The following is a 22382-nucleotide window of genomic DNA, read 5'->3' on the forward strand; positions in this document are numbered from 1 at the left end:
TGCCAGTCAAGAGAATTCTTTATTACTTTGTTTGCAAATCATTTAAGAAAAAGCCGTACGAATGCACAAAAGCTCATATTTTTTTCCCTTTTAGCAAGTTTTAGAGAAGAATCTGAAGCATACATTTAGAGCTTAAGTGATGTTATTTAGCAGTTTAGATACTCTTTACAGTGACATCAACTTTTTACACCTCCTGCTCATATGTAACACAGGTGTGTGCTGTTTAGCCTCAACCTTATCCCACTGCTACTCCAGTATACTGCAGTCTGCACTGTTCATGTACTTACTGTTGTTAAGCACTCTAGGAAGAAAGATTTTACATCAAGGTTTTGGTTGGTTTGTTTTTTTTTTTTACAGTAGAGTATTTATAACATGTGACTAAACACAGCAACAAAACCAAACTCACTCACTGGAGGGAATAGAGATCGTTAGACCAGATAAGATTCAAGTGAACAAAACCGACTAGTTTTCAGAAAGAAATCACGTCAATTGTTTCACAACAACCATTCCATGCAAGTATTTCTTACACTTTTATGCTCCCAGACAAAAAAAGGACAGTTTGATTACTGTTCTAATCATTTATTTAATCTTAATACGTTCTTCTGATGAATATAGTCTAATATATAGTCTTCTATATGAAAATTCTCCACTTAATTTGACAGAACTTTGTTTTATACAAATAAGACAATCACCATAAATGTTACATACTGGAGTGTAGGTCAAGAATGAACATATGCTACCTGTTTTGCTATTCAGTTATTTTCACATGTCAATGCCTGAAAATACTGCACTTAAAAACAATAACACTGTTTACTGCAGAAATTACTTTGTCTGCTTGACAGGATACATCACTGGTAAGTTAACCATCATTCACAAACAAAAAAAAAAAATCAAGTATTTGTATTTAATTTGTTCACTTTTCTGCTCATGGCTTCATTGAGCTGACATTTAATATAAAGAGTGAACAGTCATAAGCTTAACACAGTCACCACTGAAAAGACACTTTTCCCTTACCCCTCCCTCCTTCCCATATTTTAATGCACATTTTAGCACAGATTGAACCAAAGCAGAGTGAAATAAAGTAGTGCAGTTCTCAAGGTGTCCTTTAATGAGGGCACAGAACATTTTTCAGGGGGACAGATATACAACAGGATTTGGAATAGTTGAAACTGAAGCTCCTCCCCTGTCTTTGCTAAGACTCCCTTTAGATCAGCACATCAGATTTATAATGTAGCAGCCAACAGCATGGTTAACATAACAGGACTAATAATGAGACATACAGCATCCAGAGGAAAAAACATAAGGTATCCCATTAGTATTTTGCAACTGCCCAACATGACTGCAGGAACTGCTCATGAAGACTTTCAATGACAATATTTATGATCAAAGAGTCTTAATTAAGAAGTATTTAAAAGGCCTTAAAGGGGCCAATTGTTCAAGAGAACTTTTGCAGAATGACCAAGCCTTTAGCCAAATTTTCAGTCTTAATATCCATAGTTACAAGCCATTTCTGGGAAAACAAAACATATCCCCCAAAATCCACACATCACAGCAAAACCTTTGTTCCTCATTTTTCACTTGTACTCAAGTACAATCACTAGCCTTCAACCAAATCAAGTTATAATCTCCCAGTTCCATCATTTAAACTCAAAGCACTGAAGACAAAAAGCAAGGCACACTCAATCATGGAGAATCCTGTCCCCTGCTGCACACTGGGCAGTATGACAGCAGCCTCATTTAAATGTATTCTCAGTGTCATCACTCTTACTCAAAACCTTTACTCCGTGGGCTTGTCTGTATGTGCGTGAGACACCAGTCCCAGGCTGCCTTTAAATAACCTTGAGGAAACCTTGATCTGAGGTTCACTTCTCATGTCAGCAGTAGATGATTTTGTTCATCACGATCTGTACTTCTCACTTACAACTGCCCACGGTTTCTAACTGGGCTACCTCACTTGCTTTGGTTTTGCAGCCTTTGCTGCAACTCGAGGCTTGAGGAGCGTGAGCCAAAATTTCTGTCCACTTACTTCTGCAGAGAGGCTGCGAAGAGTTTGCTGACGTGAAACAAGTTAAAAAAACTCTGGTTGTAAAAACCTGAACATTTTTGAGTATTCCACTTTAAGTTTCAACAGAAGTTTTCTACACCATGTTGGACATTTTTACCACTGACAGAAAGGAAACTGTTCAGGTATCAGTTATTCAACCTCTTAAGTTTTACCATTAATGTACACTGGGGAAAATATTGTTTAAAATTACATTTTCATCTAAGAGTGCATGCCTTAGAGCCCTTCGAGGGCCCATTTCATCTCACGTCTTTTATACAATACTAGACCCTGCAGTTAATTGTATCACATCATTAGGACTATTACTTATGAAGTCTGATGGAAAACAGAAAAAACAGAGAACAAAATACTTCACTGAGTAACAAGGAACAAGTATATACTCATTCACCACCTACCAGAGAAGCTCATCTCATTATTAGAGATAAGCGGAAGGATTAAGAATAGCTTTTGCTTTCAATCCACTTTCCAAAGATCAGAAAACATTAAGATGTAAAATATTACACAGTTAATATTTTAAGACTCTGGTCCTGTGACATTTTTCAAATACAAAGATTGGTGACACTCAACACAAATGTTCACTTGAATCAGATTCAAACACATCCTGGAATCTGCCCTCCCATCCAGTAGACAACTTGTGGGAACGTTCAACTTTACAAAGTTTTGACTCTACATTAACATCTGAATTAACCTTACTGAGCAGCAGTACATTGGTTTCTTTCAACTCAGAGCAGAGGAAGTACCTGTTAAAGGTACTGAAGTAGAATGTTTACTAGCTATTTCCAGCTGAAACCCTTGATTACCACATCTAAAACAACTTCCCTTCAACAAGGTTAAAAGCCTGACCTCTGCAAAAAAAAGAGCAAAAACAGCCCTCCCACCCTTTGTGTAACAGACTAAAAGCCATTTTTAATGGAAAAAGTCACTTCCCTGTACTGTACATTTTATATTCTTAATTTTAAACAAGGGTCAAGTCCTATTAAGGCAGGGAGCTGGTATTGGTTAACATTGCAGTACTCAGACAGTGATGTACAAGACATTTATTTGCAGTATGATGACAGTGATATAAGTGGAAAAACCAAAACTGACATGGTTAATATTAAAACTGTTCAGACAGCAATTCACATAATCTCTGAGATACAGCTTCTTTACTTGTTCGTAGTGTGAGCCTGTACATCTGAAAAAGAATATAAAATTTTACTTACTTTTTAAACACAGTTTGGCATTAAATGAATGCCCAGTCAACTAATGAAAGCTAAGCTACCTCCTACTTGCTTTTGTAAGGTAGGAAAAAGACCTCAAATTAAAACATTCAGAGGCAGCCAGCCACTGAGTAATACAGCTTTTTCAAACCACTGGCTGAACCAAACTTATATTCAAATGCTTGTAGAGAATTACTTTTATTATAGTATTTTTAGCCTTCAACAGAAAGGTGGTGTCCAAAATTTTTCTTTAAGAGGAGTAAATGTTGTGGAAAAGTTTAAAGACCCTCTACAACCACTTCTTCAAGGAACAGAAGACTTACCACCCAAAACTTCTTTTTAGTCCTTAATTAACTTTGATAAAACCTCTATCAAAAAAGCTTGAGTAAAAATATTCTTAACATTGTGTTCATGCTTTTCTTTTAGCCACTCTTTTAGTAATTTAAAATGGCAAAAGAAAGCATACTTAACCTTGTCTGAGGTGCACAAGACAAAAAACATTAAATGTTTCAAACCTTCAAGAGAAGATGAGACTTCATGGACAGTCTGGAATATTACAATGATCTCTTCTAACAGGAAGGGGAATTGCTATGAAGAAGAAGCTTACCAAAATGGTATAATGTCATGCAGGACCAGCTGCTACAATTTAATTTCCTGTTGGAGCCTGCAGTCACAATCTGCTATTGCAATAGTGATTTTTAAATACCTTAAGGACTTTCAGATACACACAGATATTTAGTTCAAATGAGAACCTGTATTGAAGCTGTAGATAGTTACACAGATACCTGTGCCTGGAGGTTGGGTTCAAGGCGCAGCAAGCATCCAATCTGAGTAGTTTTTGTATGTATGATACCAGCACCAACAAAGTTGGCAGGATTGGGATCTACCTCCTCAAGCAGCGCTGATCCAAAGCCTATTATCTGTGAAAGAAATGTAGAAGATTCAGACTGGGAAGAGGGGGACACAAATATCAAGCCTACTCAAACATAGCCACCACCAAATAGCAAAACAAGTAGGAGACTAATTTTTAAGTGTTCAAAACAAAGAATTCTCCAATACCAATTTCATTACAACAAATTTTTGAAAAATGACCCTGCTAACGAGCTGTTCCTGTAAATAAGGTTCTTCTCAAAAGCAACTAAGAAATAAGTTAAGATTTAACAGAAGTCTCCCCTGGTTTTGATACAGCCATTCCTGTCTTACACAGTTACTTCTGTTTTGCCTAAGGCAGCCAGTTCTACAAAAAGTGACTTTTCTAACTAGTAACTCCAGTACAAATTAGGGCTTGAAATATCTTCCAGTTCAGTTTTAAGCAGTGAATTGGTGTTTTCTTAACAGCTTCAAGTTTCCAGCTGCTATTGAAGACTATATCTAATTCAAACCACAGTGAGAAACAGTCCATTCAACTCAGCACTGCCAAGACTCTGTTACACAACATGGATAACATTTAACAGGATGATCCAATTGCCATATAAACCAAAATGCACAAAGTTTACTTATATCATGTGCTGGTTTTGGTTGGGATAGAGTTAATTTTCTTCTTAGTAGGGCGTGGGGCTGTGTTTTGGATTCCTGCTGAAAAGAGTGATGATAATTCAGGGATGTTTTAGTTCTCGCTGAGCAGTGCTCACACAGCCTCCTCACTGGTGGGGTGAGAAGCAGAAAAGGCCTTGGTTCTGAGGGTGCACAGGAAGCTGGGACAGGGTACAGCCAGGACAACTGACCCTAACTGACCAATGGGATATTCCAAACTACATGATGTCCTGGCTCAGCATATAAACCTGGGGAAGGAAGGAACAGGAGGATGTTCATATGATGGCATTTTCAGAGAATCACAGAATTATTAAGGTTGGAAAAGGCCTCCAAAATGTTCAAGTCCACCCTTTGACCAAATACCACTATGCCCACTAAACCATATCACAAAGTGCCACATCCACCCATTTTTTGAACATTTCCAAGGATGGGGATTCCACTACTTCCTATATGATGGTTTTATCTATCTTAATGTCCCCAGGGTGCTTTTTTCTTATTTAGTGCTTATTATTCCTCTCAAGCTTTATACTGTCCTTATAGCAAAATTTGAATTTTTCTAGGAGTACAAAAGCAAAGAAGTATTTCATAGCTCAGATTATTTTTTATGTGAATTTGCTTGAGCTCCAGATTTGCTGAATATGTCTGCAAATCAGGCTTGCAGTGTTCACTGTGTGTTTTTTTTATGTGCTGCAATACTGAAAGGTTTCTCTGACTTTCTCAGACATTTATTGAGAGCAGACTGTACCATATGACAACCTTCACCGACAGCCAATGCTCCCATATACAGCACTAATTCTAGCAGGTAAAAACATGTCTCTGTGTTATACTCCGACCTCAAAAGAAATCCTGCTCTGCTGTTAAAGCTGTTTCAGATGTGGTCCTGCACCTAGGTGCTGTGAAACAAATGCTGAGAGCACTGACCACTCAGCTCTTGCAGCTCCTCACCATTTGAACTCCAAGAACAAGGAGAAAAGGAGGTTGGGTAATATTTTGGTTTCATTTCTTTTCTTTTTGGTCTTAAATGTACTTCATTGTCAGAGCCTGGCTCTGAAGTGTGGAGGCAGAGGATGAGATCTAAAATCCTGTTTTAAACTTGCTTTTAGTAGATTTTGGATCAGAGAAGACTATCACAGTTCTGCGACATCTGTCAGAAGTGCAGGGTGTTGTTTGCAAAGGAAAAAAAAAAAAAAGCCAAGGAGACCAAGCCAGACATGATAAAACTGTGTATTGTTATGGCAAAGTCAACTGCCATCAAAGAGCCTTAACAAGTTTGTTAGCACTGTGTATAGCCTGCTACTGTAGCAAGCTACGGGAAATAAGGGCAGTGCCTCTTACACATTTGAATACAGAACACCTTTTACCTCTTCGGTGGAGGTAAGATATACATATATCATCTGTCATATACGCAGACATACATATACCATCTGTCTCTTTTGCCAGTCAGAATAAATAAATTGTGTAGAGTCCATCTCTGATCAATATTCTTAGTTTCCTATCTATAAGGTAATCTCTCCAAGTAACTGTTACACATGAGGGAGCCCTGCTGTCCCGGGGATGGCTGAACACCTGCCTGTCTGTGGGAAGCACTGAATTGATTCCTTGCTTTGCTTGCATGCATGGCTTTTGTTTTAGCTACTGTCTTTATCTCAACCCACATGTTTTCTCACTTTTAACCTCCTTATTCTTTGCCCCATCCCACGGCTGTGTGGCACCTAATCGCCAGCTGAGGTTAAAACATGACATGCCACTAACCCCTTACACTATCAATTAAAAACACCACACTACCACCGACCTTTGCTTTTGTGATCTCTGCATCCATCGGGTGTTTTGCTTTAAAGATATTCTGTACTTCTTGTTTTGGACTGCAAGGCAAGGCAAGATAAACACATGTGTTATGTACAGCATTGTTCAATAGCAATTAATTCTGTTGGGAGAGCTTATAGTTTACAGGATTAAGTATGGGATGAGGTACTGCACCAGCTACATTCTCAATATACCTTTTTCTTCCCTTGGCCCACCACAAGAGCCCCAGGCCCAAGTACCAAGTCTTACTTGCTCAGTTGCTTCCAACGCTGAAAAAAGTCTTGAGAAGACATCTCTGTTGGCTGGAAAAACTTATTCAGTGTGATGGGTAATTTTACTGAAAGATTTTGAAATGTTCCACCATACCTGCATATGGAATAAAAAGAACACAATGTATACGGCAGTGTCAGCAGTCTCTCAGCATAAATCAACGAAGCAACAGAGGATGAACACTAAGGTCCAATTGCTTATGATTAAAATCCATCATATCCAGATGATATTTCTAATATAAAGTTTTAATCCACTGTTAAATAAATTTATTTGCTCTGCTTAGATGGCACATGAATTGGCCAAACTTTTAACAGGGATCTCTCAGTTTTAACATAGGTTGTTATCCTAGATATCACCCAAAGGAGTGAAAAATATATCCCTGTGAAAAAATACCAACAAAACCATTTTAGACAGGAATAACAGCCTAGGAATCAGGATTTCGTAAAGTTGAGCTGATGTTGAGTGGACAGAGCAAGATTCTATTTTTGGTTGCATACATTTTCAGGCCAAGTTATTTGCAGAAATGTTCTTGGTTTCCAGAAGGGAGAAGTTACTGCGTATATTCCCGTCAAGATTTCTTAAGCAAACAGGAAGACTGCTGTTTTATACAGATAGCAGAAAGAGAAGTCATGGAGACATTTTATCAGTAGCTGCTTCTTGAATGTTCGTTTGCTTGTTGTTTTTTTTAAACCACATTGTTCCAAGTAGCTTAAAGCTTAGTTAGATCAATTTTTCAAGTAAGTAGTCTACCCAAGAGAGCTCTGTGTGTCCAGATTCTACATTTCAGTCACAGGACCACGGCAAATTTAACATCTTTCATCTATTTAATTCACTAGCATTTGAATCCTTTGTTTTACCTGAACTGAATGTTCAGGATTGGAGCTTCCATGAAGTCTGACACACATTCGATGTTCACAACCTGTTGAACCTGTGCACCTCCATCCACTGTGGGGTCAACAGGTTTTGTCTGAAGATTCAGGCATAAAAATGCAGTTAAGGAAACAGATCAATGAATTGATAACTTAAAAACCAGCAAATCCTCCCATAAGCTATATGAGGAATTAGCATCAGGTTCACTCATTCTCCACGTGATACTGAACATTCAAAGCTCAATTCTTGTACAACAAAAAAGTTTGTGGGGTGGGCTTTTTTGGTTGGTTGTTGTTTTGGGTTTTTTTTCATACTTACATACCTACAAGCAATAACTCCAACAATTCTCAATAATTTGGATGCTCTTAAAGATGCCCTTAAAAAGGTATGAAAGTACAGACTTAACAATAAAAACCACAGGACTATTTTGAACATTACAGAGATACCTTGAGTCAAACACTGCTGATTACACAATCTCCCAGAAATCCTAAATTTGCAATACCAAGCATTAAGTATGAGCCATAAATTAGGAGCTTATTTTAAAGTGCCATCATCTTGGTGTACATGTATTCTTCTATCTCCATGTCAAGTTTTAGGTTATCTACTAATGCAGTACTTGAAGGACATGTCTCTCCCCTGCCACTTACTTCATGACAGTGGAAAAAGCTACAGAGTTATATTACATATTTATTCAGCCTAATTTCTCCCTATTTCAAGAGTAAATTTGTGTTTATAACCAGAGCTTTAAGGAAAGAATCTTCCATCCCTGCTGAAGACTTGTTCTTTCTACAAGAACTCTGCAAAGCTATCAGCAAGTTTCCCATTTCTTCACGTTCAAGGACACCATGCCTGGATTCAGCAGCTTTATTACAATTTTGTGCAACATAAACCATAAAACCCAAATAAAAACAGACACATGCTACTGCATTTAAGGATATTTGACTGAAGGTCATCTGAGCAGATTACTGTTGGAGTAAAATTCAAGAACTGTGTTGATGTCTTATTACCATAGAATATGAACATACGTCCTAGAAAGAAAAGAATGAGAAATCAGAATTTTAGGTACACTTAATCATATTGAACTGTTCATATTTTAATTACCTAACACGTTGCCTTCTACCTTTAAAACAACTTTTAAGAACCAAGCATAGTTTATCTTACCAAGATATTCACAGTTCAAAATGAAATGATTTAACCAAACCATTAGATCCCTCCCACAGTAGCTGTCACACAAGCAGTTAAATAATCAGTGGAAGTCTTCCAGTTGCTGCAGAATGCTACTTTTTATGTAAAGAAGCTACTACGCCACCAAGAGTTTTGCAGAAGGGGAGAAGCAAGCAATCCTAGTCCTGGCCTGTATTCAATTCCCAGCCCTTTCCTACATACTTCCAGGATCTCATGCATTAAATCTGAAGTGTATTGTGTCTCATATTAATACAATAAGCTATACTGTAAGATATAAAAATTGAGAAGAATGATCCTTTATAACCCTGGCTGTATCAGCCATACAACTAGGCAGCAAGAGCTGGAGCTTACAGTACCACTTAACATTCCCATTTCATCTCAGCTACCAAAACAACCAAAAAATTTAAGGAAACAAGAGCCCACACGGAAGACAGGGATGCACAAACAGAGGGAGTCATAAGATTGCTTAGGCCTATAATCACATTTCCCTCTTAAGTAGCTGAAAATTAAGTAAGTCTATCTGCAATATCATGCTGGCATTGAGATTGATAATGCAGACACCTAACCACTTAGCCCAAAAGATCTTACCCAGGTTCTGCCGAAATTCAGATTTCAAGCCAATTTGTAGCAACTGATTTTCAAATAAGACTCCATTATTTTTACACACAAACCTAGGGGAAGAGAGGGAAAATGTGTTTTAAATTGAGCCACATTAAACAATATTTAGAACCACTAAATTCAGGGTTTACACAGAGGATGAAGATTGCGGTTAACCTAGAATGCATCAGTCTGTGAGAGAGGCCTTTGCAGAAAACTGCAGAGTTAGAAAAGACACTTTTACAACCAGAACCACCACTTGTAGGACACTAAAAGAACTGAAATTTTTATTTGATAGGATGTCTGAGAAACTAGGAAGGAAACCACAATATGCTATACACACACACACTGTCTAATAAAGGACCAGGCAACAGACTAGGATTTTTCTTATTAGTCTTGAGAACCTCTGAAACTCATTAGGTTGGTGCAGAATTGAAAAGTTTGAAGCTTTGACTGTTTAAACCTGAAAGAAAAAAGAATCCCTTGGTTTACCACTTCTGTCTCACCCAAGTGAACTGAGAGCTCTACTTTTTCCATTTTGAGAGAGAAAGCACATTATGCAGTGATTTTAGTCCTTTCTGTCACCCTTCACTTAAAAGCAGAAGAGGTGGTCAGCAAACATCTGCCTTTTGCATACAAGGCACTTAAAACACACTCCCAAATATCAGTACTTTTGACAAGTACTCTCATGGGGGTTTTTTTATTTGCAAATAGTTGCAAAACTTAATATACAACTGGCATTGCCTCATTTTAGAGCAGTGTGTGATAGCACTGACTTGTAAAGGCAACCCTAACCTGTGTATTCATGAGCCTGTCACAAAATCCACAGCATCCACAGAGGTGTTCTAGTCACAAGTCTGACAGTACATGTTTCTCTAGTTTTGCTGGTATTAAGTTAATGCACAATATAGTTTGGCTTTATAACTATATTCTGGAAATTGCCCAGCCTTGCAAGGTTTTAGTATTGCTTACTTGTGAAAAAGCTCATCAGCATCATGCACAGTATCAGCTGGTTCCTCAGAAACTACCTCAGATGAAGCCAGGTCAGGGCTAGTTCAGGCAGCAAAAAGGAAGAAAGGCAGTAGCGACAGAGATAGCAGGAGTTAGTAAAGACAGCTTAGTGCTTAGTTATTTCGTTTACCTCCTTCCTCAAAAATGGCACTGCTGAGTTTAATGCATGAGAAATTTATTAGCTGCCCTAGCTCAGTACACCTAGAAAGGTTTTAGGCATTAGGCAATGTTTTCCCCCACTTTTCTCCCCCATCCCACCCAGACTGTTAGAAAACAGAAATCCTTCATGAAGACAGGAGATAGCTGAAGGCGTTCAGTAGCTTAAATTTATACCTCTTAAAAAACCAAGTCCTTTTCAGTGTTTAATTGTGACAGCAAAAATGTTTTAGTTCAAAATCATAAATGTAGTTGTATATTAACTACTACAAATGTGTGAATTGAAGCAGAGACCTCATCAGTCTTAGCACCCCTTCTAATTACAGGTGCACAATCAGTTCCTAAAAACACACAAGTTTAAGCATAGGCAAGAATACACGGGCACACAGAGAATGACTTACCCAAATAACAGATTAGAAACAAAAGTGACAACAGCACTAAAAAGAGGCAGGAAACTGTAAAAAGCAACTTCTCAGTATCATTAGAGAAGCATTTCATCATCTACAGACAGACCAAGGAGTTGGGCAATGCTATACTTTCTTCTGCAGAAAGAGAAAACTCTTTTTAGGTAACATTTGCTTATGAAGCTACTAGTATTGGTTTCTTTTTTTATGCTTTAAAAAAAATGCATGAACAAGCTTGTGTAGCTTCCTAAAGTCTTGGTATTGTGTTGTAGGATCAAACACCGCTTATGACTTTCCAAGAGAAACACAGGATCAAATCTTAATCATTGCAAACCTGCAACAATGTATTGCCTAGTATAAAATTTTGATGAAAGAGTCAATGATCCAGGCAGATCAGTTTTGCTAATTATATCGTCTATATTAAGATGCATGGCAAATTTGTCATGTCAACATTCAAAATTTGGTCCTTGACAATAGTAATACATTCTTTGTCCAATAAGACAACTGATTTTAAAGACATTCTGTGATCTTGTGCTATTTATTCCCAAAATTTTAGCCAAATGATATTTGAGAGTAGCCCCAGTGGCTTTTAATACTAACAGGATTTAGAACACATACCTACACTAGACTGGCTATTGTAATTAGAAAAACACTTGTATTAAATCCCCTATTAAAAAAGAAAAAGAAAACCACTCGTTCTTTATTCCCCCTTTTCACACCCGCCTGTTAGACAGTAGCAGAGTAACTTAAGTATATCTTGAAATTCTGGGAAGCAGTATCTCTGGATATAATCCATCTCACTGTTTCAGTATCAGCTTGCCATAAATGGAGAGACACAAGAAGACTTTATGAAAATAAAATAAGAATAAATATATTCATATCAGGCCAGATAACCCCCAAATTCAAGATGGATTGAGATGCAGAAGCAGCTTAATTTAACAAAGAAGCAAAACCAGCATGAAAACTAGACACTACAGTGTGGCCAATATCCTCAGGTTGGTTACAACAGACCCAGTTTTTCCATTAGCAGAGATATTCAATAACAACAGCACATCCAGCAGAGAGTTCAAGAACACCTCTCTTGCTGAGAATGTACCACCCAGGAATGCATTCAACATGCTGAAACAAAACCAGAAGTTATTTATTTTTTTCCTTTAATCCTGTTTTAACAGACAAATTCTCCTTCAGATTCCTTTCAGGGTGACTTAATTACCTCGCAAAGTTGTCATCAGAACCAGGAGCAAGAGGTGCAACCGCAGAAGCTGAATCTGAAAATACATCCACCAGCAGGCTACCACTAGAGGAAGGTGGGGGAGCTGAATTGGTGATAGGGGCAGCACCCAGACCCAGCAGATCCGCCGATGGAGAAGGAGTAGACTAAGGAAGACAAGACACTTCGGTGTTACACTGCAGCAAAACTGAAACAAAGCTGTTTCTTTTGCACAGACGACTAAGCTACGGCAAAGTGCCTCTCCCCACCCCAAATCAAGGTTCAAACAGAGGTAAATGGGTTCACAAATGCAGTTATTAGGTTGTATTTCAACTTAAGATCATTTACAGATGTGGTTTTCTTTTTTTCCTTTGAAGAGAGCTATGTCCACCTAAACGTTAAATAAAAAAACAAAACCAAAATTCATCTGTCTAGAATCTGATTCTGCAGAAGAAAGATGATAAAGATGACAAAGTTTTTCCTCCCCTCTCTTCTCCCTTCTTAGTTTCAAGCGAAATTAAGTACTGTAGGGAACAAAATTCAAATTTGTTGCTTTTCTTTCATGAAGAATCCAGCAAGAAAGGCAGCGGCTTTTACACAAATCTAAATCAAAGGTCATCACAGCATCTTTAAAATTGACTATCTGTTTAATCCTGACTTTTTGAAGCTTGGCAAACCTTAGAATGAATGTAAAACCTAACCAGTAAAAAAGCAGAGCCTGTAGCCAGTTCAAGCTGCAAACACTGAAGGAAGAGGCAAGACTTTTAAAGTATTTTTTTCTCAAATAGAACAAATCAGGTAGCCAGGACACAGTTGTGGAACAGAGGCCGCATACATGTGTCCAAGCTGCATGCAAGAACAAAGCATAGACTGTTAATCAAAATGTTCGTGTATTAGACATTAGCAGCTTACAATATGCCAGGTAATCTGAAGATAAATGATGAGATACATTTGGATTGAAACTGAAATCTTGTGTTTGTAAGCCAACTCAAAGTTACCGTATACTCCGAAGACTGAAGTTGATGAAGTATAATGAAAAATTCCCTGGCAAAAAATTTTCAGAAGCCAATCATTAACAGCTACTGAAAACAAACACTTGGAGCTCAAATTTGCAATGTTTTTGGCATCTAAACCAGGGTTACACCAAAGCCACTAATGAAGGTAACACAGTGCAGATTGTTACATGCCTGCAACCCATAAAGTGAAGCTCATAAAACATAATGCGATATTAACTGCCAGTCATCTCAGTTAATCTGGCATGCAAAGAAAACTTGGCAAGTTTTCGCTGGAAAGAGATTTCTGTCCTGTCATAAATGTTGCACTCAGAGCATCTACTTTTATATAGTACAGTGACTAAGTATCATGCTTTAACAGGGAGCATGCTACAATATTTCCTTCTCTTAGATAATCTTCTACTATATCTTAAATGTAATTACAAGTTATGCTAGGTATTAAAACCAGAAAGAAGTATTAGATAATGGGAAAAATTGATCCTACCAGCTTTAATTGACAAAAAAATGAGAAGTTTCAGCTCAGAAGAAAAAAGACAACTGTTGCCTTGTCTATCATAACTGAACTCAAGTATTACTGTCAAATAAACAGCAACATTACATTGATTTAAGGACATTCCTGTGAAATCAAGTGTTTTCTACTTCTAGTAGAAACAGTAACAACCCAAACCAAGACGCAAAATAACATGTTGGACATTTTACATCCACAGAACAGCTGATACTTTGAAATTCACGTTAACTCCTTTCAAATATTACTTTTATAATTTAATAATATAATTTAATAATAATATTTTTCAAATATCAATGTAAAAGGGATTTTTTTAGGCTCAGACAGTTTGTCTCCATTTATGTAAGATTTCCAAAGGAAAACTGCATCCAAGCATGCAGTGGAGGAAAGCAGCTGTGCATTCCCCTGTTTTATAACAAACACCCATAGTCTTAAGTTCGAGATGAGAAGTTGTAAATGCCTAAAAAGCCACTTGAAGGAAAACATTCTTTTCTCACTTGCACACCATCTAAATTAGTGAAATAACAGCTTTTAAACTCACAACAGCACTGGCATTGACAGAGGCAGGTTCAGCACTTCCATTCATATCAGAGCTCCTCTCCTTTTTGATCTCTTCAAGGTCAGTAACTGTGCCCGGGCCTTTCTTCTTCTTGAGTTTAGCCAAAATAGAAGATTCTCTCTCTGGAAAGGGAGGCATTTCTTCCAACACTGTAGCCTTATCACAAAAAAGAGGTATTAGTTAAACCTAAGACAAAAAGCCAAACCAGCTTCTGAACCTTTAAGAGATACACCCTGATAGATTGCATAAGGCAAAAGCAGAAGTAATTACCCACAGAGAAAATTACTATGCAGTTTATTGTACAGTGACAGATTGACTGCTTTTTAAAAAAAATAAAATATTTAAAACTTTCAGAAATCCTCCCAAAGCAGTTGGCTAAGAGAACAGGAACATATCACTTCTCTGAAACACTGATATTAAATTAAAAATAAAAATTAAAAAAATTAGATCATAGGAGATCTAATGGTCTTTAGGTCAAGCAGACCTAGACTAGATCCTTGAGTAATCTCTGTGGTTTTACTCAGACCTAAGCATTTATTAGCTTTAGTCAAAACTAAATCTGCTATGCTCTGGTCAGACCTGAGAGCCCCAGGTTAAATCACTCAACTTCTAGAGACAAAAAATTACAGTTTTCCTGACAACCATCAAGTAAAGTCCTCAAAGCAAAGCCCTTTGTTATCTAAATACTGTAGGACCCTGTATTACGCCAACTTTCATTAGCTTCTCAGCTCCATACTAACATGTTTTAAAGGTTGTTTATCCCACTAAAGCAATAACAACTTTTAATTTAGCTCTAAATTAATGATCACCGCAGCAGAATTAGGTAGACTAAAAGAATCAGCACCCACATTGTAGATCCTTAATCCTGCATCAAGATTTCTGATCAATCAGGTAAGGTTTAGTGGAGTTAACTTGTTGACAGAAGAGTTCTGCATAAAAAGAAAATAATCTTTATACCTACCAATATATCAGTACTAGCAATAGTACTGAGCCTCAAATACTCAACAGCTCTCTGCTGCAGCTCAACATCAGCATTCTTTAGCTGACTGTCACTGCGTAAAACATCTTGAATCGTAGTTTTGATTTCTGGAAACAGGTTCACAAACTTGATGTAGGTAGACAGAAGCAGAGCTCGGGTAGGAACACTACACAGATGAAACTTGGAATGTAGCAAGTTGAACTGGATGAGGGGACTTAAAAATGGGAAGAAAAATAATTTGTTCAGTTTTTGTAGACATGATAATCCTTATTAATGCATTACTAAGAGCTGAATCATTTGTTAACTAGCTTTTAAGAATGTTAAATAGATATTAGATTCACTACAGAAAGCATTACTACTTCAATTCAGTATTTTACAAGGTGTTTTACCTTGATCTTGGATCACCTGCTATCAGATTTCCAAATTCTCCCAAGATGTAGCCACCTACTTTTACAAGATTCTCATGGCATGCTGGAGCTTGAAGGGCCTGTAGAAACATATTAATAGTCATCAATCTGTAACATATGAAAAAAGATCTTTTCTGTCACTTCCATTTCCAGTTTCCTTGTCTACTTTCCTGAAGGACCTGACCATGGGTCTAGGCACTAGAAGAGCACTCATGATAAAAGCATGACAGGTGGTATGACTTCATAGAAGACTCTCTAACCTAAGTTATACTTGCTTAAGAGCACTCTTAGGCTCTTCTAGCAGCACTGTGGACTTTTGAGGACAGCTACCTCAGTTTCCCCTGTTATATCACATGCTGTTCACTTAATTCCTATGTCATTTTGAAAGTGAATTGAAAACAGTTATTCTCACCTCAAAAACAGTCTTTGCTGCATATCCTTGAACATCATCCCTGTTGATGACAATCTGAATAACTCGATACCACACTTCTTCACTGACATAGTCACCAGCAATGCGAATCAGATTCAAGATTGTATCCACATACCAGGTATAATCCACTGCATACTTCTCAGCTAGAATTGCAACTTTCAGAACCTGCACGCACAAAAGAGAATACAGAAGGTTGATTAGCTTCTGCTGTAAGCTGTGCATTAAGATTTACTTTCATATACACCTAGTGACACCCCACTGAGCCTAGAAGCCTCAGTTTCAGATGCATCAGCTTGTTCACTTGTTCCCTCAGTTAAGGTAAAAGATGAACATTGAAATGCTGTGCCAGAACACAGCAGTTGCCAGGTACATAGGATTTTCCCATAATGCATTTAAGTATGTTGTTATCTTTGCCTTTTCAACTGTGTACCTAAGTGATCAAGAGCAATTGAACATTTTTTGTTTGCTATACCACCTAACCCATCACTGAGACAGGATCAAGCAGGAAATTGGAAACCTCTTAAAAAAAAAAAAAGAAAGAAAAAAGGTAAAAGGTAGAAACTCAAGCTAGCAGAGACAAACCAGTCACCAAAGTATAGTTGACTTTTTCAGGTCATACTCAGATTCTACATCCTGAAGCAAACAATCAGCTTAGGAGACCTCCACATAATTTATTATCAGTTATATTTACTACTCTTAAAAGAACAGGTCAGTATAAAGGAACGGAATGAAATTCACGTTATCTGCCAAGACAGGGGACATTGTCAACAGCAACCAGACAGCACAAGAGATAAATCAACTAACATTGTATTCCACATACACTTCTCCAGTCAAGAAACTTCAGCACCTAACTAAGCTAAATAACTACTGTAAGTACAAGCCTTGGCTACCATCCTAGGAAGGCCATTAAGTGAGTATTTCAACTTTGGCATTTTTATCCTACTGGTAGGAAGGAGATAAGTATCAGGCCTCTCTTTTAGCAGATTATAAAGGTATTGCTTTTGGGAACCCTTAGGCAGAATGTTCTCACAGCATACACAGTATAAAGTTCTACCTACAAATAAGCATTTACTACACTAATATTTGAAGCTATTGAACAGTTGACTAGAGTAGGACCCAACCCTCAGATCTAGAGACTGTTTGCTCAGGATTGATAAAATTCGCTTTGCTTTTTATATGCAGTGTCCTGAAAGCAAGATCAGTTTTTAAAATTCTTAGGTTCCAAGGTTCTCCCCTGGCCCCCTTTCCCATTAGTTTAACCTAAATTAACAACACTCTTGGCTATTAGATTACAAACCTAGGGAATTTTTGTTTGTTTCTTTTGGTAGTTTTATCTGTGGATTTTTTAAAGCCACCATGAAAAATTATCTCTATCACGGACTATGCAGCATCCTTATCAATAAATGATACTTATGGTACCAAAGCCAGCTATGAAAAAAATAAGGAAAACACAAATAGCTCACAATTTCTTCTCTAATGGAATAATCAGCAGTCTCCAGGTAATTCAGCATTTCAGCCACAATCTGTTGGGCATTGCTTCGGTCACACATTGCGTACAGAAGATCTACAGCTCTCTGTCGTACACTTACATCTCTTTCAGTCTGCAAAAGGACACAGTGAAAGGTCAAGGTGATTTCTTCTTTATTTGGAAAGTACATGCAACTTAAGATGGAACTTACTACAATCCACAGTCAAATTTAAACCAAGTGCATTTTTATCATCTTGCGGATTATGAATGAACTTACATATACCCTTCACATAAGCTATGAGTTTCTCATTCTGTTCTCCATTTCTGTCACCTAGAAAGAGGCCATTGGAGTCTCAGAACTTCCTGCTTTTAGATAACATCACAAGAATTCAAATCATGAGGTTTTGTTTCCGTAGCACACAGAGATCTGTGAGGGTGCTAAAAGAATGGAGGAGTTTGTATAGAACACTCCAGTATTACCCTAAGTAGGGTGAGTTTGTGGTTCACTATGCACTAACCAGCACCACTGGCCATAAATGCACCAGTAACTGGCTGATATTGTTCAATTGTTACCAGGCCAATGGGACAGTAGCTACCTGCAGGTTTAGTGTCAGGCATGAAGCCTTCTCAACAGAAGCCCAACTAGAACAGATATGTACACTAAAGTTAGACAAATGTATTATTAGACATTAACACAATTCCAAGCATGAGCTTGGAAGAAACAAATGCTTTTAAAAACTCAGGTGTCCAAGTAAATTTATACACAAATCAGTCTGTCTCTTTTGACTTGTGCTTTGCAACATAAACATGGCCTGGGAACATGTCTTTCTGGTTGATTGTCTTTACAATTCTGCAGTGGAACCTGATCTGCTCTTCTGCTTCTCATAAACTACTACATTGAAGGAACAGTGTCCAATACCAGCAAGACAGTAATAAAACTGACTCCCCAGCATTCTCAGCTTTGAAATTCCACATTTTTAAAGAATTATTCATCCTCAGTCTACAGCTTAAGCAGACACCATAGTCTTACAGGGGACATAGCTACAAGTATCAGATTCACCAGCAAGGCGCAGAAATAAACTGCAGCTGACCTCTAATTGCCAGTACAGCAAGATTTTACTGGATCAAAGAAAAAAACTCGAGTAGACTTTGAGAATAACTCATTTGGTCCTCAGGTATTATAAGCTTAACTGGGGATGGGGAGATATGTTACTTGGGGCAGTGCAGGAGAGGTATTGAGGCAGGGGACAAGACAACACTCAAAAACAGATCACACACTTAAATATTTACCTTCAATGCATTGATAACTGTTTCTATGTGTGTTTTCACAGCCTCATGTGAGAATTCAGAGCTGGCAAGCGTGCACATGCTTTCCAGTGCTAGGTAACGCAAATTAGTTTCTCGGTGCTGCAAGAACTGACCTAGCTGGTTACAGGCACGGACTAGTAGATTTGGCTCACTGCACAGAACAGGAGAGAAAGTGAAAGGGTTAAAAGCAACAGGTTTGAGAACACTCAATACAGAACACTATTTTTGCAGTGGAAATTTCTTAAAATGCCTCAAAGTGTCTGCTAGAATGCTTTGCTAGTGAAATGAAAATTCAGACACTGTGAGCAAATAATCTGTGGGATTAGAGCACTGGGGTCAATACAAAACACCAAATAAAGAAGCGGTGAAAACCAAAGCAATACAAAATATGCTGACAGCAACACAGTTCATTAATACTGTTCAATTCAATTACTGTGGTTGTCTTCCAATCTACCAAGCAACTTCATATTCTGTTCTCCTCCCCTTCCTCCCCCAGTAAAATTCGATTTACTGTTGAAGACAAAGTCACAGTTTTTCATTTCAAAAAAAAACCCTCTCATAACAGAAGTGTTCTCACAGCTCACCTGTCATGATGTATAATTAAGCTTATTGCCTCAAACAGGACAGCATTCTTCGCATTTGAGTGTTGTACTTTTTTTGACTTTGGTGGCTCCTGTGCTTTGTTAAGAATAGTTTCCAGGCATTCTGTTAGACGGCCACGTACCGCAGGGTCTTCTGGAGAAGAACAAGCCGTTGGACAACTTCATTTTGCTCAAAACCCTAATCTCAACCTTAGGCCTTTCCCCTTGCTAAGTCTGAATAAACTCAAGTATTCTGATACACTAGAAACATTTACCCTCCCTCAATATACAGTTGGCAAAAGAATTCTAAGCAACAGTTCTTTCTAGGTGAGAAAAAAAGCCAGATACAATCTGCACTGTAATATATTTCAAGGCTTTAATATAGTTGATAACATTAAAGAATGTTTAAAACGGAAATTGCCACTAGTTTGGAAGATGCACACTGGTTTGACATTTTGTTAAATTAAACACAACATAATTCAAAAGGCCACGTAACTTAGATCTATCTGGAACACTCAAGAATAAAAACCTCAGCATCCTTGTCTTAAGACAATGTGCTTGCACTCCAAGTTATGGTAACGCTGCAGCAGAGTAACTCTTTGGAGTCAGTGTACTGCATAAGAGAGCTGACCCCTGCTGTGATTTGTGCATTACCTGGAGGGGGATAGCACTGTAACAGCCTCAGAAGTTTCACAGATAGCCAAGGAGCAGGAACAAAGTAGTATGTGTAGTCCTGAAGATCTGTTGATGCAGACGTTACAATCTGTAAAATAAACAGACAGTATTTCAGCTACTGAAGTGATCCACAATCATCAGAAAGAGCCAAAGAACACTGTAGTTCACCTCTGACAGAGGCTTGCAAAACTGCACTAGCAATGTTTAATTCAGTAGATTAATTAGGTGCAAGTTTTCATACTATGAGTATACCATAGGAAACCCTAGTAATAGAAATTCAGTTTTACAGATATAGCAGTCTAGGAAGTTTCTTCCTGAAAGCACACTTGCTTTTCTTAGGCATGAAGACGACCATCTTGTTACACCAGAACGTTTAACTAGAAGTTTGACCTTCTTTGCATCATCAATTCATAGACAGATTCAGCCAACAGAAGGCAGTCTGGTGGCTGCTTGTAGGTGAGCTTGGAATTCAAGTGTAGGATGCTATAACAGACTGAACTAAAGAAAGACCAACTAACACCTTCAATAATATCCATACACCAAAGCAAAAAAGAGATGGCTTTCACAAAAGAGGCTTACATGCACAATAAAATGTCATAAGGATTAGACTAGGTTTCACAGGGAGCATCCCCCTCCATAGATTTCTTTTCCCTCATTAATTCTAGGGTAAGCATGAGTTTGGCATTAGCTTTGCTCAGAATAATTCTACCTTATTCTTGCTGCTCAATAATAGAACAGCTATGCAATTCCCTCAGCACTCCCTTGCTTTTAAGTATTAGACAGAATCTTCATATTTGAAAAGAAATTAAATTTCTTTGAACTACAAGTAATTTTGGGGTATAAGACTACATAAATCTGGGTCTAAAATACATTTCTGAAGTAGCATCCTCACATCTTCCATACCTTCTAAAAGGAAAAAAAACAAACAACAAACCAACAAAAAAACCCCAAAACAGTAACATCAGTTTTCCAGCAAGGAGATGCTAACCTACAGACATGCCCCTCCACTCTTCTCTGCACCCCCTGCCCCTGCTTAACCCCCTACATCCATTTACAGAATATCAAATGCTTATGATTATTAACCTAGCAGCAGCTCAAAAGAATAGGGAATAAGAAGGCAACTCATGTTGTTAGAAGCTTAGATAAAGTTCAAGCTACAGTCTGTATTTTTGAGGGGTTTGTGCAGAAGTCTGTAGAATCAGTATTTGATTTAACTACTCTTTGGTATCTATAGTAACAAAGTGAGGATTAAGCTCAACTGCATCATGAGGATCCTTTCAAACACAAGTCACTGAGAGAGACACAAAGACACCTTTTCGCTACATAGACTTGGAGCATAGCAGGGGTTACACCAACAAAGTTTGGGCAAGCCAAGACAGCTTTCTGTCCAGGTAAGCAACAAGCGTTAAAAGACGTTAGGTGAACCAGCTACATGAAGTGACACTGAATCATCTTCACATTTAATGGTACACTAAACTAATCTGACTCTACAAAGCTGAACAGTGAGCTAACCTGATCTAGAAAGCTGAGTAAATTAATCAACAGTGAAGAATTATCAGGGTTATCACTGGACTCACTCTGCTTAATCTAGACACTGCCAAGGAGACTGAAGTCTTAAACTCTTCTGGGTTCTTCTGCGCCAAAGTGGTGATCAGGCTTGTAGCTGCAGTAACCACACCCTAGAAAAAAAACACACCAACAAAGCAACACAATTAAATTTTGTATCAGTTTAAGGTGCTACCATTAACACTTTTTATTTCAACTGCTTTTTAAGAATCAACAAAACTAAGTTTATCCCCATGACAAAGCCCTGCATTAAAAAGCCTTTTATTTGGCTAGCAGTTACACTAATTCCACACCTGCAGAATCCAACATGATACTGCCATACTTGCAGAGCATTTTATGCTATTTTTTTGTTAGTTTTGTCTCATATTTGGATAGTACATCTAAAATAAGAGAGCTGTATTAAAATAAAGCCTGGACACAAATTGTCTTGTTTTACAAGAGAAGTGTGAGCAGAAGTAAGATGCAGCAGATTCATCCAGGAAAAAATCCTCACAACCCAACATAACAGAGGACTTTGTATAACACAAACATTTTATATTACTGTAGACTAAAACACTCTTATCACTGTTGAAGTATGGGTTTTATTAGCCT

At 37.8% G+C, this 22382-nt stretch overlaps 1 protein-coding gene across 4 annotated transcripts in view; it reads right to left on the reverse strand.

The window, feature by feature from the left end:
• The window catches only part of AP2A2 (adaptor related protein complex 2 subunit alpha 2), a 48716-nt gene continuing 26334 nt past the window's right edge, over positions 1–22382 (reverse strand). The window contains exons 6-23 of one of the 4 annotated variants that reach the window (XM_027702760.1): positions 21803–21904; positions 20205–20313; positions 19554–19701; positions 18952–19120; positions 17657–17794; positions 16176–16358; positions 15746–15843; positions 15339–15570; positions 14360–14533; positions 12304–12467; positions 10492–10569; positions 9511–9593; positions 8676–8765; positions 7725–7848; positions 6847–6963; positions 6587–6656; positions 4047–4181; positions 1–3236 (exon numbers count right to left, since the gene is read on the reverse strand). In XM_027702760.1, coding sequence (XP_027558561.1) covers positions 3159–3236; positions 4047–4181; positions 6587–6656; positions 6847–6963; positions 7725–7848; positions 8676–8765; positions 9511–9593; positions 10492–10569; positions 12304–12467; positions 14360–14533; positions 15339–15570; positions 15746–15843; positions 16176–16358; positions 17657–17794; positions 18952–19120; positions 19554–19701; positions 20205–20313; positions 21803–21904 — 2292 coding nt within the window. In that variant the 3' untranslated portion in view covers positions 1–3158. Of the gene's footprint in view, positions 3237–4046; positions 4182–6586; positions 6657–6846; positions 6964–7724; positions 7849–8675; positions 8766–9510; positions 9594–10491; positions 10570–12303; positions 12468–14359; positions 14534–15338; positions 15571–15745; positions 15844–16175; positions 16359–17656; positions 17795–18951; positions 19121–19553; positions 19705–20204; positions 20314–21802; positions 21905–22382 lie in introns of all 4 variants that reach the window. The other 3 variants (XM_027702748.1, XM_027702776.1, XM_027702769.1) reach the window with 3 other exon arrangements.

Source organism: Neopelma chrysocephalum, unplaced genomic scaffold (genome assembly GCF_003984885.1).
Source record: "Neopelma chrysocephalum unplaced genomic scaffold, ASM398488v2 Primary Assembly neopelma1_24, whole genome shotgun sequence".
Classification (NCBI taxonomy): domain Eukaryota; kingdom Metazoa; phylum Chordata; class Aves; order Passeriformes; family Pipridae; genus Neopelma; species Neopelma chrysocephalum.